Source organism: Antechinus flavipes, chromosome 6 (genome assembly GCF_016432865.1).
Source record: "Antechinus flavipes isolate AdamAnt ecotype Samford, QLD, Australia chromosome 6, AdamAnt_v2, whole genome shotgun sequence".
NCBI classification, from domain to species: domain Eukaryota; kingdom Metazoa; phylum Chordata; class Mammalia; order Dasyuromorphia; family Dasyuridae; genus Antechinus; species Antechinus flavipes.
Genome location: NC_067403.1, coordinates 216260308 through 216279395, shown reverse-complemented (window position 1 = coordinate 216279395; position 19088 = coordinate 216260308). Strand labels below are relative to the sequence as shown.

The 19088-nt window shown below is 32.9% G+C and overlaps 1 protein-coding gene across 1 annotated transcript in view; it reads right to left on the bottom strand.

Moving 5' to 3' along the window:
• PRMT3 (protein arginine methyltransferase 3) overlaps window positions 1-19088 on the bottom strand; it is a 157771-nt gene that overhangs the window by 97306 nt on the left and 41377 nt on the right. The window contains exon 10 of the mRNA XM_051966629.1: window positions 18197-18296. Within this exon, the coding sequence (XP_051822589.1) occupies window positions 18197-18296 (100 nt within the window). The remainder of the gene's footprint in view (window positions 1-18196; window positions 18297-19088) is intronic.

The window sequence follows — 19088 nt, the reverse complement described above, 5'->3', positions numbered from 1 at the left end:
GCTTAGCTCAATGCCTAGAACTGAGAGCACCTTGTAAATTTTTTTCTTTATTCATTTAAATGAGTCAAATCTATATTTTTAACCCAACTTTTTTTTAAAGCTACAGCTCCTCAGTTTGCTTATTTGTTAAAATGAAAATAACAACATCTACCAGGAAAGGACCAAAAAATAAAACACTTTCTAAACCTTGAAACATTTTATAAATGAGCTATTATAATAATTTCTAACTGGACTCTCCTCCACCTACCCTTAAAAGTTTACCGGCAGAGATTCCAAACATGCTAGCCATGTGAGGACCCTCTGTCCACTGGACCCTCTGTCCAGTGCCCTCCTTATCTCTATCTTCACCTATCTCCTTACTTCCAAACCCAATAATAAACCTCTTTTATCAATCTAACAAAAAAAAAAAAAGTTTACCACAAAGGGTCAATTACCACTTCTCATTTTTGCTATGTAAACAGCCTATCTTCTTTTATCACATAAAACCTTGATGACACTTTTTACTTTTGTTCTTTGGAATTCTGTTGTTCAGTTATTATAAATCAACAGTTAACAAGCATTTATTAATCACCTACTATGTGCCAGGCCCTTTACTAAGCAGTAGGAATACAAAAAAAGCAAAACAAGTCTCTAACCTTGAGTTCACAAACTAACAAAGGAAACACTAAACAAACATGCAAAAACAAGCCATCTATAGGATAATAGGAAATAATAAAGAGAAGGCACTAAAATTAGGAGGGATTGGGGATTTACACCAAGAATGCAGGGATGGTTTACTATACGGATAACTACTACATATATATATATATATATATATATATTAGTAAGAATAATAAGAGAAGATAAATTGAAGAAAATAAGAATGGGCAATGAGATAATAAAAACCTCTTTGCAGATGATATGATGATATAGCTGGAAAATCCTAGCAATTCAACTAAAAATTTAGTTGAAACAATTAATGACTTTTAGCAGAGCAGCAGAATATAAACTAACATAAATTTCTGGCATTTCTACATATCACAAACAAAATCCTGCAAGATGAGATAGTTAGGAGCTACCTCATTAAAGTTATTATAGACAGTATGAAATAGCTGAGCATATACCTGCCAAAACAAAATGTAGGAACTACATGAACATAATTGCAAAACACTTTTTATATAAAGTCAAATTTAAACAATTGGAGATATATTCATTTTTCATGGGTGGACAGATTCAAAAAAAATAAAAACAACAATCCTTATTCAATGCCATCCCAATTAAATTATCAAAAAAAAAAATATCAAGCTAGAAAAAATATGAAAAAATTCATTTGGAAGAACAAAAAGCCAAGAATATCAAAGGAAATAATGGGGCTTAGGGGAAATGTTAAAGGAAGGAGGTTAAGCAGTACCAAGATATTAAACTATATATATATATTATATAGCAATAATTATCAAGACCATTTGTTACAGGTTAAGAACTAGAAAGATAGATCAGAGGAACAGAGTAGACATACTATGTGAGTAGTAAATGATTATAGCAACCTTATATATATAGCAATCTGTTTGATTAATGAAAGATCGATTTAAGCTTTGGGGATAATTTTTCACTATTTGGTAAAAATTTAAAACAGTTTGGCAAAAATTGGGCAAAGACCATTATCTTCTACCATTTACAAAGATAATGTCAAAATAGATATATAACCTAGATGTCAAAGGAGAAATCATATGAAAATTACAAGGACAAGGAACATAATATGTTCATAGGAGATGAAATTTGATTTATAAAGAAATTAAGAGCAAAGTGAAATGTAAAATGGATAATTCTGATTAAATTAAAAAAATGTTTTCTACAAATAAAACCAAAGCTATCAAGATTAGAAGAAAAGCAGAAAACTGGGGATACAACTTTAGTTTTTCAGAAAAAACCTCATATTTCAAATATGTTCAGAACTTAGGCATATTTATAAGAATATGAATCAATCCCCAATTGATAAATAGTCAAAGGACAGGAACAAGCAATTTTTTGATAATCAAAACTATATATAATCAATTTGAAAAAATGCTCTAAATCATTATTGATTAAGGAAATACAAACGACAAAAAGAAAATTAAAAATTTTTGCTATCTTGGAGGTTTTGTTGTTGCCTTGTTTTCTGAAAAAAGAGAAAGACTGGGAAAGAATTTTAAATCTTATACCCTTGACTGACTCTAATCATGCTAGGAACTGACAGAATTACAATTTATTCTTTCCTCTCTCTAAGCCAAGTATCTAAATTATTACTAAGTCTAGATCTATTCTTTCACATTCTCATTGCTAATAACTGCCCAGAAGATCCAATCATTCCATTCCTAAACTTTGCAATAACCTTCTATTTCTCCTATGCTTTCCTTCAGTATAGAGGTTCTTAACCTTATTCTGGGTAAAGCCCACAAATTATTTCTCAGAATAATGTTTCTAAATATATAAAATAAAATATAGAAATCAATTACAAAGAAAAAACAATTCTTAAAAAGTTCATGGATACCAGTTAAAATACCTCTGCTCTAGTATCTCTTCAATTCCATTTTGCAAAATGCCATTTTTCTAAACTCTATCATATCTTAGTTCAAAAATTACTATAATGTGAGCTTCATGAGGTCAAGGACTGTGTCTTATAAATTCTTTTTTGTCTCTATCTCTCTTAATGCCTAGCAATCCTTTGTTCCTAATAGATACTTAGTATTTTTTTTTTTCTTTTTTTGGCTGAGGCAATTGGGGTTAAGTGATTTGCCCAGGGTTAGCTGAGCCCAGGCCCAGCTAAGAAGTATTAAGTGTCTGAGGTCAAATTTGAACTCAGGTCCTCCTGACTTCAGGGATGGTAGTCTATCCACCACGCTATCTAGCTGCCTCCTTAGTATTTTTTTTTTTAAAACAGAATTATATCACTTTACCACTAATGATTAAAAAAGTCTTAACCTACTACTTAAACCACTGACCTAGTTAGTTTCAATTTACATTTTTCAGAAAAATGCTGTACTTTCTTGTCTCTATTACTCCTACCATTTCCCTTGCTTGAAATACCTATTGTAGCCCTCAATAATTATTTTATCCAATAAAAGTTCAGTTCAAATTCTACCTTTTAAATAAGATTCTTCCTATATTAGCCCCATCTAAAATTGTTCTCAACTTTCTTTTTCTACCCATTATTAGCTATTTCATTTGTGTACTGGCTGAAATCATAGTTATATGTGTGCTTTTGTTTCAATATATTTTAAGCTCTTGGTGGTAAAGGATGGCATCTTAAATTTATTTGTGTCACAGTGCCTGATTGGAATAATTTAGTGGAAGGGTATAATAAAAGAAAAAGATTGGAAAAAAGGGAGAGAAAGGGAAAAGAACTATAACTAAACAAGGAATTTTTGGATAAAGATGGAAGTTCTTTATTCTTTAGTTTTAGTATACAATACAAAATTTAGGGAAAAAAATGCAAAACAGAGTTATGACATGCTCATGCTATGAAGAAAATTGTTTCAATTAAGGAGTTAAGGAAATTTCCGATATAATCTTTCTTATCTCTCATCTTGGAATGCATGACTAAAGCTGGATGTCACGTTACTTGACTGAGAGACTCTTATTATGTGAGAATTAATTCAAAAACACATAAAGGAAACAATTTGTTATATACATTTTAAGCTCAAATACCTTTAAAAAAAAGAAAATGACTGTATTTGTATTCATACCCTACTGTGAACTTAAATAAATAGATGGGGAAAAGTTAAAAGGAAAGGTTAATAGCTGAAATGTGATATGAGGTATTAAAAATACAAATAAGATACATCCAGACACATTCATAGGACTCTGACTTTAGGGAGTGATTATGTTATCACTTCAAAAGAGAACTAAAAATCTTTACAGTAAAAAATTTAGAATTTGTAAAATACAAAATTTACTTTGATAATCTACCTACATATACATTCAAGAATTAATAACAGTTACCTTTTTTCTCTTGAAGATTCTATATACAAACACCAATCTTCCATATATATTTACAATTTACTCCCGGCAATAGGTAGAGAGAGATAAGTTGTAGGTAATTACAGGAAATTACTCTATTATATATTTCTGTTCACTCAACAAATGAAAATGATCTCCAGATATGTAAGGATGGAATAATACTATTAATAAGGAAGTAAAATTCAAGAAAGGTATAAGAAAAGTTGTCCTCCCTCAATGAATTTAAGTTTCTATCACAAGGCACTGAAAGCTTATTTAGATACGATTGCTGAACTGGTTAGATATGATTGCTGAACTGGCGTTTGATTCTCTGAGCAATCTCAAAACCAAAGAAAAGACACAGGATTGGAGATGAGAAACCATTGCCCAAATTTTCAGAAAAGATGGACATTATAAATTGTAATTCATGGGGTTGGCAGTTTAATTCCTGGCAAAATTCTAGAAATAACTTTAAAAGGGGTGGTTTATGAGTCTTTTAAAATTAGAAAATGCAGCCAGGTAGCACAGTGGATAGAGCACTAGGTCTGGAGTAAGACTTGAATTCAGACATTATTAGCTGGGAGACCCTAGACAAGACAGACACTCAATTTCTGCATGACACAGTTTCCTTCTATTTTATTGCCTGTTAAAGTCCCAGATGACACAAAATTGAGAAGCTATCTAATACACTGGACCACAAAATTGGTATCTATAAAAACCCTAAAAGGTTAGAATGGTAGAACAAAGTTAACATGATTTATTATTTTTTAGATCCGAGCTAAAAAAATCAACTAAACAAGTACTGAATAGGGGAGAAATGGCTCAATATAGGGAAAGGATATGGGAATTACAGTCACTTACTACAAAGTCATTGAACCAACAATGTATTATGGCAACAAAAAAGGTCATGAATATGGTGTCCACAGCAAGAGGTGACAGCCTCCTGATGTGCTAGACCCAAATCAGAAATGCCATATTTTCTTCTAGTTTTATGTACTACACACTTTAAAAAGGACATTGACAACAGGAGCATGCTCAGAGAAACCAAAACTAAGGGAATGAGTTTAAAGAAATGAGCAAAGAAAAGAGAAGAAATATTAAAAGTATAATAATGATTTCAAATTTCTGAAGTATTCTTAAACGATGTTATTCAATTTGGCTCCAGAGGGCAAAACTGATGTCAAGAGTTCCCAAATCTGTAACAAAGTCATGTCCACAAAAACAGAAAAGGATTTAGAAAGCATTATCAGGAACTACTATCCTATTGTTGGGGATAAGAAATCCTAAGAAGGGTTTACCCTAGAAGGTAATAACTTTCTTCATGAGGAGTCAGAAGGTGAGGTTTTCACGAGCAAAGAAATTAGGAGACTACAAAAGAAATTAAACAGCAATCCTATGATTAAAAACTGGTCTTTCTCCTCAACTTATCCTTCACACACTTGCTTAAAAAACATTTCTATAGGAAATATCTGACCACATTATTCTCTTATTCAAAAGGTTCAACTATTTTCTTTTAGAACAAACTCAAACTCCAACTCCACAACGAGGTTTCACCAGCTGGCTCTACCTCCCTTTCAGTCTTACTCTCCATTATTTCCTTTTGTATGATCTACACTAAAGTCAAACTATATAATCAGATTCTGAGAACAACTCAGAGAAGGCTTTTCTTCTACATACTCCCTATTTTTTAGTTTATGTGACACTGTTCTCTCCTGGTTCTCCTCTCCTCTGTCTAAAACACTGTTTCCCAGTTTCCTTCACTAACTCTTCAGCCATGTCACAGTCTCTTCCTTTCTCTTCTTCTCTAACTGCCTCACTTGGTTGTCCCACAAGGCTCTGTCCTGGGATGACGTCCCTTTTTGATCCATATTCTCTTCTCTCACCCCCCTAAGCCCTCCCTCCTTCTGAACATTCCCATTACTGTTCATTGTACCATCAACCTTCCAGTCTCCCAGATTTACTAAGAGGGAAAGATGAACTATAAGCAGCTTGTGAAATGGTTTGGAAAAGTTGCTATGTTGAGTGGAACAGTGAATTAAAGTTTAAATTGCCTTGCTGCAGTGAGGACTTACTCGAGATGACCCAGACAGCACAGTTTTGTGAATTTAGTATTATGTGAATAGAAACAAAAGCAGAAGACTGGCAGAGTATGATTGGTAACAGGATGAGGAAAGGCAGTCAAATGTTAAGAACAGTCTAGACCTGAAATGGTTTACTAATGGAGTCAAGATGGGAAAAGGAATAAGCTCTGTTAGGAAAGGGGGAATGGATGTCCATGCAGAGAGTTCAGACTTGGGAAGTCATAGCAAGGGGGGAAAAAACAAAACAAGATTAGGGGTCCCAAAGCAGAGGAAGAAAGAAGATACTTGTAGCTAAGAAGATAAGCAAAGCTTCATGACAAAGTTGGCAGCTGAGCTGATTTTAAAGGAACCTAAGGATTTTAAGAGACAGCAATAAGGAAGGAATACATTCCAGGCATGAAAGACAGCTAGTACATGTACTATGTACTATGGGTATGTAATAGAAGGAATATTCTATTTGATGAATAGTGAAAATATCAGTGTGAACTACAAACTACAGAATATAATAAATTTCAGATTATTTTTATATGCATATAAAAACCCCTTTTTCATCTTCCACAATTAGTTTTAAATGATTATATATTCCAAAACAACAAATTTCTAAAATGTCAAAACCAAATATACTATAGTGAATTCTGATTTTAATTTCCACATAAGGCTACTGATTATTAGGATAAAAACATTTTTCAAGGAAACTTTTAGTTTACATTCTAAAAAAAATACAAAAAATTACGTGATTTTTTTCACCAATATGTTTCTAAAATCACGATATAAAGCAGAATAAAGAAAATATTCTCAAACTCCCCAATTGTCAGCAAAAAAAAGCTAGTCTGCAGTTTTCTTTGTTGCCACTAGATGACAGTCTCATACCACTAAGATTCACTTGAGGCAGACTTGAGTTGTTCACAGATAAGTCATAAATTGTTGGACATGAAGGCTGCTACAGTAAAAATCAAAACACAGTACCATATTTGCAGCATTGAATGAGGCAGACAAATGTGGATCATCCATAATTCTAAGCTTATGATATATAAACTTAATAGTGACCACTTTGGACTGATAGATAAATTTTTGTACAAAGAGTCAATTCTTTAAAGAATTTTTGCTTTACCAAAAGAAGAAGCAATACTAAAATTTGTTGTTGGATTGATAAATATCTAATTTATCCAAATGTTAAAGCAGAGTAAAGTAGAAAATGGTGGAAAATGATTTTTAAATATTAAAAGATCAGCATTTATAACAGGAAGAAACAAGAATTTACTTATCCTAAACCCACCCTAAGGAATTTATACAAATGTAAATATACTCATCACCAGAAAATCTCACAAATTTCAGTTTCCAATACTATTCTTTTTATGTTCTCTTTCATTACCAAACAGCCAGAAAGTGTATTTTATATTAATGGTTTCTATCTTACTACTCATTGATTACTCAGAACCTAGAATTCTGGTTTCCTTCTTCACTATTCTACCAAAACTGATTTCTCAAGCGATATGAATTACCTATTCACTAAGCAATAAACTTCACCCTTTCCCCTCACCAAATTCTCAATCTTGATTTTTCTTCATTCTATAGTTTTGATCACTCCCTTATCTTTACCAATTAAATTCAATGGGAAAAAAGAGATCTTAAAAGGTTACAGGGGGATTAGAAAAACACACACACACACACAGAGTAGTCTCTGAACTCAGATTATATTCTATTTGGAGCAACAGAGTGTAAGGCCTAGAATCAGATTCATCTGTATGATGCTGTATGAGCCTGGGCAAGTAATATAACTCGTTTGCTTCAGTTTCCTCAGCTAGAGGAAATGAACTAGAGAAAGAAACAGCAAACTACTCTAGTATTTTTGCCAAGAAAATGCAAAATAGGTTAACAAAAAGTTGGACACGACTGAAACACTGAACAACAATAAATATAAAATTGAAGGAGAGCACTACTACAGGAATCAACGACTGATTTTGCCTCTTCGACCTACCTAACCCACCCTATTTCAGATCAGATCTTCAGTACCTCCTACATTGGCTATTTTAATGATCTTCTAATGGTCTCCTCAACTTATCCTTCACACACTTGCTTAAAAAACATTTCTATAGGAAATATCTGACCACATTATTCTCTTGTTCAAAAGGTTCAACTATTTTCTTTTAGAACAAACTCAAACTCCAACTCCACAACGAGGTTTCACCAGCTGGCTCTACCTCCCTTTCAGTCTTACTCTCCATTATTTCCTTTTGTATGATCTACACTAAAGTCAAACTATATAATCAGATTCTGAGAACAACTCAGAGAAGGCTTGCCTGTTCCTCCCTCCAGATAAAATGATTCTCTCCCTCAAATATTCCTAGAGCACTGTCTGGATTGATTCCCCCTTTTTTCCCATGGTGAATAATCAGAACCACCTTTTTTGAATTACTGAAATATTCTTGAGGCTTTTTGGAGTGTTCAGTGTAAGATATGCAAACAGTATTAGAAAATTTAACCTCAAATTTCTCATCTATAGAATAGAGACAATAACCAATTCAACAAATCTCACAGGATTATTATGAGGATTATTTGTGTAGTATAAAAGGCATGTAAATGAAAATTGTCCTACCTTTTGTACAAGCAAAGGATTGAAAACAAAATAGATTTAATAGAGAAATAGCTTAAGAAACTGTGGCAAGTGAATATAATGGAATATTATTGTGCTGGAAGCAATGACGAATGTGAAGAATACAGAGAAGCACAGAAAGATTTACTCAAAATGATGTAGAATGAAACAGAGACAAGAAAACAATATATATAAAATGTAAATGCAAAGAATCTCATCAAAAAAAATTTAAAAAGTAAATGATGCAAAATTATAAAACACAAGCATGGTTCTGAAAAAAAAAAAAAAGAGAGATATGAGACTTTCTCACTAACCCTTTGCAGAACTGGGAGGTCCAAAAATGTTGAACACTGTACATATTTTCAGATTTTCTTGATGTTCTGACCAGTTATGCTGACTTTTTTCCTTTTCCTTTTCTTTTTCATTTTTTGCCCCTAAAAACACTATTTGATATGTGAGTTACCTTTCGAGAAGAGAGAGGGGGAGGATATTAAATGAAACTGGGATTTGAAAAAAGTATACCTTTAAGTAAAAATACTTTTAAAAAATGAGAACTGCTATTATAAACAGAAATATGAAAGGTGTTGATGAGGCCAGATATTCTTAAAAGATTGAAGTCCAAATAATAAACTACTAAATGAGAAGCAAACAAACATGATTTGCTCATAAAATTTAATTCTTACTGAAATAAAATACTATCAAAAACAATAAGTAAAATTCATAAACAGCTGTAGTCAGAGCTGTAGACAAAGCATTTATCTGCAGCAAGCTATGGAGTAATTAGTGGACCATGGCAGTATAAAATGGATATGTATCATGGCAAGATATTATGTCTATCACTGCTACAATGAATTACATATCCATTAAACATCTGTGTCCAATACTAAAGTATGCTTTCCCCCCCTAATTTAAATACTATTTAACAAAACAAAGGAAGAATAAAAATCATAGTGTGTCTAAGAATTGTGCATACTAAATTACCCCATTTCCCTACAATTTTCATACTTTCAAAGAAAAAGGATACATACATACATACATATATATATATATTTTAAGTGTTGCTTTGTATAAAGTTCTAGATATGAAAAATGCATTTACTAATTGAACCCTATTCAAATCAATCAATGAGGGAAATTTAAAAACACTAGATGCTTTTTAGAAAGTAAACCTGGTTCCAGTTCAAAATAGATTTGCACCAGTTTGTACCATCTGTTGCTCAGGGAATCAGCTCAGCTAAAGTGTCCTACTGTGGTGCCAAGGGTTTAAATACTCTGCTATGAATGATATTTCCCCATCTGCCCAGATGACTCAATATGACATTTGGACAGGAAAATTCTCAAATTACCCTTAATATTATTTTATGTGAAGAGGAACTGCAGAGCTAAAACATCTTAGTTAAACAATGATAGTGGCCTAACGCACAATCTGCTAGAAATCCATTTCAGTTTTTGGATATATAACTGCCCAATCATATGTGGATGAAGCACATGACTTACCTGAACTCAACTGAGAAAAACAAGATCATTCATTATGAGATTCCTCTTTTTCCACAAGTCCTTGACATTTTCCTTCCACTAGTTTCTCCTTTACTCCAGTCCTAATGAATATATGCTTCCTCTCATGAAAGCCAACTATTCTACACATATACTGGAACCTATTCTTTCCTGACTTCTCCAGCATATTGTCCCCAAGATCATCCTTCCCTCTCCAATTTTTAATTCCTTGCAAAGTATTGCATTTCTTTATTATTGCTTGCTACAAATTCTCCAAAATTTTACCCATCCTTTAAAAATCCTCAATAAATTCTACCATTCTCTTAAATAATCACCTATTTCTCTTGCACTTCCTTGCCAAAATTAAAAAACAAAAAACAAATAACAAAAACAAAAGCAAAACTCAGCATGTGTGTTGCAACCATTTCCTCTCCTTTTGCTCTAGTCTAAATCCTTTGCAACCTATATCTGACCTCATTCACAGAGAACTGTTTTCTACAAAGTTAACAAAAACCACTCAATTGCTAAATTTAATGGATTTTTAAAATCCTCATCCTCTCTTTACAATTAAAATTCAAATTATTTTACACTATGTTTCACAATATAGTTTCCTCCCTGTTGCTTAAGGAAAGCTTATCCTTACAATTTAGCAAAAACCCATGTATCAAAAAATAAGACATTATATTCAATTTTCTATAGGCACAATTCTTCACTTTTACAAGAGATGACTTTTCAGTAGCATTTATTTAAAACTATCAGTAAGCATCATATGTAATAAGGATAAACTTGGAACCATTCCCAATAAGATCAGGGGTGAAACAAGGTTACCCACTATCACCATTAATATTCAGTATTGTATTAGAAAGGCTAACTTTGGCAATAAGAAAAGAAAAAGGGATTAAAGGAATTAGAGCAGATAATGAGGAAACCAAATTATCTCTCTTTGCAGATGATATGATGGTATACTTGGAGAACCCTAGAGAATCAACTAAATAACTATTAAAAATAATTCACAACTTTAGCAAAGTTGCAGGATACAAAATAAATCCACATAAATCATCAATATTTTTATATATCACTAACAAAATCCAACAGCAATAGATACAAAGAAAAATTCCATTTAAAATAACTGTCAATAATATAAAATCTTTGGGACTCTATCTGCCAAAGTCAGGAACTATATGAACATAACTACAAAACACTTTCCACACAAATTATGCCAGATCTAAACAAATGGAAAAATATATCAATTGCTCTTGTACAGGTCAAGCAAATATAATGATGAAAATACTACCTAAACTAATCTTTTTTATTTAGTGCTATACCTATCAAAGTCCCAAGAAACTATTTTATTACTAACCTAGAAAAAATGTTAACAAAATTCATCTGGAAGAACAAAAGGTCAAGAATTTCAAGGGATTTAATGAAAAAATGCAAATGAAAGTGGCTGAGCTGTACCAGGTCTAAAACTATATTATAAAGCATCAGTCATCAAAACCATTTGGTACTAGTTAAGAAACAGAGAAGTTGGTCAGTAGAATAGGTTAGGTTCACAGAACAAAATAGTCAATGATTATAGGAATCTAGTATTTGACAAACCCAAAGACCCCAGCATTTGGGACAAGAATTCACTATTTGACAAAAACTGCTGGGAAAATTGGAAATTGGTATGGCAGAAACTAGGTATAGACCCACATCTAAAACTGTATACCAAGATAAGGTCAAAATGGGTTCATGGTCTAGACATAAAGAATAATATAAACAAGTTAGAAGAACATAGAATAATTTACCTCTCAGATCTATGGAGGAGAAAGGAATTTGTGACCAAAGTAGAACTGGAGATCATTACTGATCACAAAATGGATAATTTTGTTTTATATTAAGTTAAAAAGATTCTGTACAAACAAAACTAATGCAAACAAGATTAGAAAGGAAGAAAGTGGAAAAACACTTTTACATTCAAAGATTCTGATAAAGGCTTCATTTCTAAAATACATAGAAAATTGACTCAAATTTAAAAGAATTCAAGCCATTATCCAATTGATAAATGGTCAAAGGATATGAACAGATAATTTTCAGATAAAGAAATTGAAACTATTTCTAAATCATATGAAAAAATGCTCTAAAACATTATTGATTAAAGAAATCCAATTAAGATAACTCTGAGATACCACTCCACACCTGTCAGATTAGCTAAGATGACAGGAAAAGATAATGACAAATGTAGGAGGGGATGTTGGAAAACTGGGACACTGATATGTTGTTGGTGGAACTGTGAATGGATCCAACCATTCTGGAGAGCAATTTGGAACTATGCTCAAAAAGTTAGCAAAATGTTCACACCCTGGGCTTCTATCCCAAAGATTCTTGAAGCAAGGGAAAAGAACCCACATGTACAAAAATGTTTGTGGCAGCCCTCTTTGTAGTGGCAAGAAATTGGAAATTAAATATATGTCCATCATTTGGAGAATGGCTGAATAAATTGTGGAATATGAATGTTATGGAATATTACTGTTCTGTAAGAAATGACCACAAGGATGATTTCAGAAAGGCCTGGAGAGACTAACATGAACTGATGCAGAAATGAAATGAGCAGAACCAGGAGATCATTATACAGGGCAACAATAAGACTATATAATGATCAATTCTGATGGACATGGCTCTCTTCAATAATGAGATGATTCAAACCAGTTCCAATTAATTGGTCAATGATGAAGAGAGCCATCTACACCCGAGAAAGGATAGTGGGAACTGAATGTGGTTCACAACATAGCATTCTCACTCCTTTTGTTGTGGTTTGCTTGCATTTTATTTTGCTTCACCTTTTCTTCTTCTTTTTTTTTACTGGTTTGATTTGATTTTTCTTGTGCAGCATGATGATTGTATAAATATGTATGCATATATTGGATTTAATGTATATTTCTACTATGTTTAACATATATTAGATTACTTGCTATTTAGGGGAAGGCATGGGGGAACAGGGGAAAATTGGAACACAAGGTTTTGGAAGGGCTAATGTTGAAGAATTGTCCACACATATGTTTTAAAAGCTTTAATTAAAGAGAAGAGAGAGAAAGAGAGAGAGAAATAGAGAGGGGGGGGGGGGGAGAGAAAGAGTAGGGAGACATTTTAGTTATGAGAAACAGTGAAAGTGCAGGGAATAGGAAATGTCATGTATGAAGACTGACAGCAAGGTCAGTGTAGCTGGACCATAAAGAGAAAAAGAAAGAGAGAGAGGGTAGGGAGAGAGAAGGAGAGAGAGGGACTAGGAAGGAGAAGGGGAGAGGGGGAAAAGAAGAAAAGGGGAGAGGGAGAAAGGGGGAGAAGAAAGAGAGAGGGAAAGGAGGAGAGGACAAGAAAGAAGACTTTTCGTATCTCTTCTCTGGGGCCAAGATTGATCTTCTTCCTTCTTGACATCACTGTAGCATTTGCCACTGTTCATCACTTTTCCTTCTATATACTCCTCCCTACTGGGTTTTTGTGCTATTGCTGTATCTTGATCTCCTACTAGTTGTCTAATTGTTCCTTTTAAGATCTTCTGCTAGATCATCATCTATGCCATACATCACTATGTGTGAACAGTGATACTCTTTCCCAGGACTTCTTCCACTGTATTTTCAACTTTCTTGCTGGCCTCCTCAGCTCCAAGGCCTTAATTACCATTTATGTCTAATTCCTAGGTGCTTCAGGCCCACAGTACCAACAGCCTATTGTACATCTGACTGAATGGCCCTTAGTTACTCCAAATTCAACACAAATATTAAAAATACTCAAAATCAGGTTTCTACAAGACATAGCAAGTTTCAAGGCAATGTAAGATAACAAGCACTAGTGAATGATCAGCTTTCAGAAGGAACTAGCCTAACCACAGTCCCCAATAAAGGGGATTAGCCTAGAAACTGGTTTAAACTGGCCAAGGGGCTCATTGCATACTACCTGACACACTCTGAGAGCAGAGAAAGCTACCATTTTTGGACATGGGATGAATGACTGGGGAGGAAGAACATGTCTAGGAGCAATATGTAGAAGGTAGACGAAGAAGGCTGTAAACAAGAAGGGCTTGGGAAGAACTCTGAAGTGAGGAGTGGGCCCAACTTTAGAGGACAAAAGCTTCTTCTCCTGTCTGTATCAGTGTGAACCCATAAGGAGTTTTTATACCTACTTCTCCAGAATCATATTCAAAGTTTAAACTGCTTCACTCATCCTGAGATTGTTCATTTACTGCACATTTTGGGGGTTTTAAATTTTATTTATAACAGTACCAAAAACAGAACTCATTACCTTCTGTTCCCTGCTCACTCTCTGAACTTCCTTATTTCTTCCAACAGTACCAATATTCTTCTGGTCACAACACTGCTAACTCTTTGTCTTACTCTCCCTTATCCCATATGGCCACTCAGTTGCCAAATCCTTCAGTTTCTATCTCAATGTCATCTCTTCCGCACATCCCTTTCTCACCGCCCACACAGCCATTACTTTCTTTGAAGGACGACTGCAAAAGCCTCAGCTCTCTCCCCATGCCAACCTATTCACTACACAAAAGTCAATATGATTTTCCTAAAGTACAAGTTTGACCATGTCTCTCCACCCCATCCCATTCTACTCAATAACTTCAGTAACTCCCTATTGCTTTTAGAATGTAATATAAGCTCCTGTTTGGCAGTGAAGTTCTTCATGTTCTAGCTTCATCATAACTTTTCAAACTTATCTGATACTACTCCCTCTCATTTACTTGACAGTTTAGTCAAATGGCCTTGCTATTCCTGACATATGGCACCCCCTCCTATCATTCTTCTGGTCAGCCTGTGTGGATGTCTCCCTTATGTACTCTGGGAATTCATGGTGTTCTTTAAGAGGGAACCACTTTCTCATGTACCACGTACTCATGCACCACTTTCTCCCCAGCAATCCCCAACAAGGTTAACTTAATATCCATATTATGGGCCTATTTTTGTCCTCTCATTACAACATAATAGTAGCTATTATTCTATTTTTATTTTTGTATTCCTAGTGCCTAACACAGTGCCCGATACAAAGTAGGCATCGAAATATTTAATTATCATCTGATTAAGTCAAATTGCTAAATCACTTCTTAGAAATAAAAAAGGAGAGAGGAAAGAAAAAAGGAGAAGAGAGAGCTATGAAAGTCACCATATTTAAATATTACTTTCCAATTATCATGGTTTATTGGGGAATCTTCAGGAAATCTGGTCTTCCTTTTAGTCATTAAGCCCCTAATCATCAAAATTTCTTGAGCATCTACTGCTGTAGTATATATTATAATGAAATATATACATGAAATTACTTCTTCAATATCTGGCTCAGACAACTCAGTATTTCCTATCTTAAAGAAGCCCCCTTTGGAGGATGAAGAACATCTCTCTGGAGTCCAAAGAAGAAAGCCTTCCCTTATAATCTGATAAATAAAGTCTCTTCCCTTTTTCATTATTTAAAAAAAGAATAATAAAATGAATATATTAATAAATGTGAAATATAAGCTATAAGTATTATTTTCTAAGAAAGATATACTATAATAGGCTCAGGATGTTGTCTGACCAAATGCTTTTCTCAAGTTTTCTAGTGGTTATATGCTGTGATTTTTATGACTATTCTAGTAAAAAAAAAAAAAAAAAAAAATTTGGAAAATTTATATATATATGAATTAACCAAAAAAAAAATAATCAGGCAGTGGACAGAACACATATAAAGCAGACAGCTATACTCAGAAAAGATGTCCTTTTAATTAATACTATATTGTGAAATTCAAGAAGAGAAATATATCTAACACATAAAATTCATACAAAGTTCTAAAAAGCGCTAGGTGATGAAACAATATTAAAACATATCTACCCGGCTTAGGTTATATTTCTCTATAATCCACTAAAACTGACAGTATTTGTAATTTTGACTTTTTCAGTGAAAGGCAAGTCAACAGTCAAATGATATGCATTTATTAAATACCCATAATGCAAACACTGTGCTAGGGGTTAGGGATTCAAGGACAAAAATGAAACATTTCTTGTCCTCTAAAAACTTGTATTCTATTGGGAAAGAGAATATACACATATGTAAAATATATATATTTTTAAAATATGCTAATTTTTGAGAAAGAGGATACTTATAACTGGGGATATCCAGAAAAGCTAGTGACACTTTAAGAAATTTTAAGGGAAACAGGAATTAAGAACTGGAGTATGAGAAACAGTGAAAGTGCATGGAATAGGAAATGTCATGTATGAAGAATGACAGCAAGGTCAGTGTAACTGGACCATAAAGTGCTATTGGATCAAAGAGGAAGCTAGGTGGCAAGATGGATAGATTAAGAATTAAGAATCAGGAAGACCTGAATTCAAACTCTGCCTCAAACACTTAACTGGGTTGTGTGACCAAGGTACTTCTGTCTGTTTCAGTTTCCTCAACTTTAAAATAGAGATAATAATAGCTGTGGTGAGGATCAATGGGGTAATATTTGTAAAAGTATACTGTCTGGCACACAGAAAGTACTTAATAAATACTTGCCCTGCCCTCATTTCCCTGCATCAATGTTTAAAGAATGGTAACATGGCTTAGAAAAGTTCCATGTATCTGTAGCACAGTGTCTGGCATTTAATAAATGCTAGCTGGTTTATTTTGTGGGGGAAGAGAGCAACATTTTTACGTTTAAAAGTTTTATTTCCACCAGTATTCTTTTGTGCCACACAAAATTTGGAAAAAACTAAAGCATATAAGGAATAATGAATAAAATTATTGTAAACTAGATATATGACAGGAGTCAGGGTAACCTGGCTTAGGATTAGTTACAGAGAGCTAAGAGAGTTGAATATAATTATGAAATTAATATTTTGCATTTGATGATAGCTGGCATTAATTTAGTTCACAGATATTTTTTAAATTCAAAACTGACTAGAAAAATGGTTCAGATCATTTGACCCTGGAGTTTGGCAACAGAGCTGTAATATCTCTAAGGAAAGAAATATGGTACCATTAAGATTTGATTAAAGTGGGTAGCCTAGTAAAGAAAGGAAAATATTTTCTTAGAAACAAGAAAATAATTATTAGGCTCACTGACTCACTGATCCTAGCTTCAGGCTGAGGATTTATTTCTATGTTAAAAGCTACAATCTTTAGACGCTCCTGGCTAAATTCAGATATTATTAATGCTTTTAATTAGAGAACAGGCAAACTTGAAAAAGAAAAAAAACACCTAATGTCAAAAATTGTGTTCAAAAATCCAAAACAAATGTAATGAAATATTGTAGCCAAATGGAGTTACTACTTTCTACCTCATCTTATTCCCTGTCAGATATATATCAATTTTTATCAACTCCATGAATAATACATTTTCATCAACTCTATGAATAATAGAAATGTTTTCCTCCTACATTCTTATGATTTTAATATAAACTTCAAAATATGTATTGTCATCATCATAATAACTTATAGAGCAAAGGTCACTGATGTAATGATGTAGCAGGCTGGACCCAGGGGCATAATATGAACATGAAACAATATGAAACAAACATAGGCAATGACACTATCCATATGAAGGCAACATTGATTGTCATAGTGACTCTCCCATTGAAATCTATGAATCTGAAAGAATATAAGATCAATGCTTTGTAATTCTGTAATATAATAGTAAGATAAGGAATAGGAGGAAAAAATTAAAATATGGCATTCTAATTAGAAATACAACTGAACTATATCTTAAAGCTCTATTTTAAACATATTTTTAAACATAATTATGAGTTTCATTATGCAATTTTTGAGTACTGTATTTATTATATAAAACCAAAACCTATTATTTTGCAAGTAAAATACATGACATTTACTAGGAAATATTAGAAACAGGAGGCAAAATCTCAATTTCCTATCTATAAAATGAAGGGTAGACTCTACTGCCACTAATAAGAAATCTACCTCTAAATCTATGATCATACAATGCTATGATTGACAGAATGAGTACACAAGAAACCTCCAGATTCTAACACCAAGGCATGTGTTGATTAAACTTTATTGACATCATTGACATTGATGTAATGTCAAACAACATTTTTTTAAAAAAGATAACTTACCATCCACTCTGATATGATAACATCTACTTTTTCAACAGGTAGATCAACCTCTTCAATTCTTCCTTTGACCAGAGTAATACTACCTTCAAGTCTATTTAACCTATAAATAATAATTTATTATTAATAGCTGAAATGTATTAAACACATTTTGTAAAATTTCAAAAGACATAATAACTTTAACTTGTTTTGTTGAACTAATACTTGACATAATATGAGATCAATATATATAACAAAAAAATTCAGCAAGGAATAGAATTATATCATATCAGGATATATTTTGTAGTGAAGTAACAGCTAATTATTTTTGAGCCTAAATATACAATAATGTAAAACTGTTTTTAAAAAACTTAACATTTCTTTAACTAGATTGTTATGTAATAATAATAGCTTAAATATAGTCCTTCAAGATTTAGAGAGCACTTTACATATGTATAAAGAGGGAGGTGTTATGACATAGTAGTAAAAGAACTAAACTGGACTTTTTTCATAAGACCTAAGTTCAAATCCTGGCTCCAACATTATTAACTGTAATCATGGACAAATAACTTACTTCACTGAGTCCAAGGCTGCAACTGTAAAATGAGAATATCAGATATATAGATCTAAAGCTGGAAGGAAACCTAGAGCCAACTAAGCCAAATTATTTATTTAACAGAAACTGATGCTAAGAGCTGAACAAGGGCACATAGATTATAAGAAAGAGAAAAGGGACAGGAAGCCAGGTTCTCTGACTCCAAATCCATGGTCTTTCTTTTTCCCCCAGCGCTACTTCACAAAGCTATGACAAAATCAGTATGTAAAACTTTAAAGCATTATGCAAATTTGAATTATATTTACTATCATAGTTGCTCATTTGAGTCTCACAATAAATTTCTGTAGAAAATGGATTAAA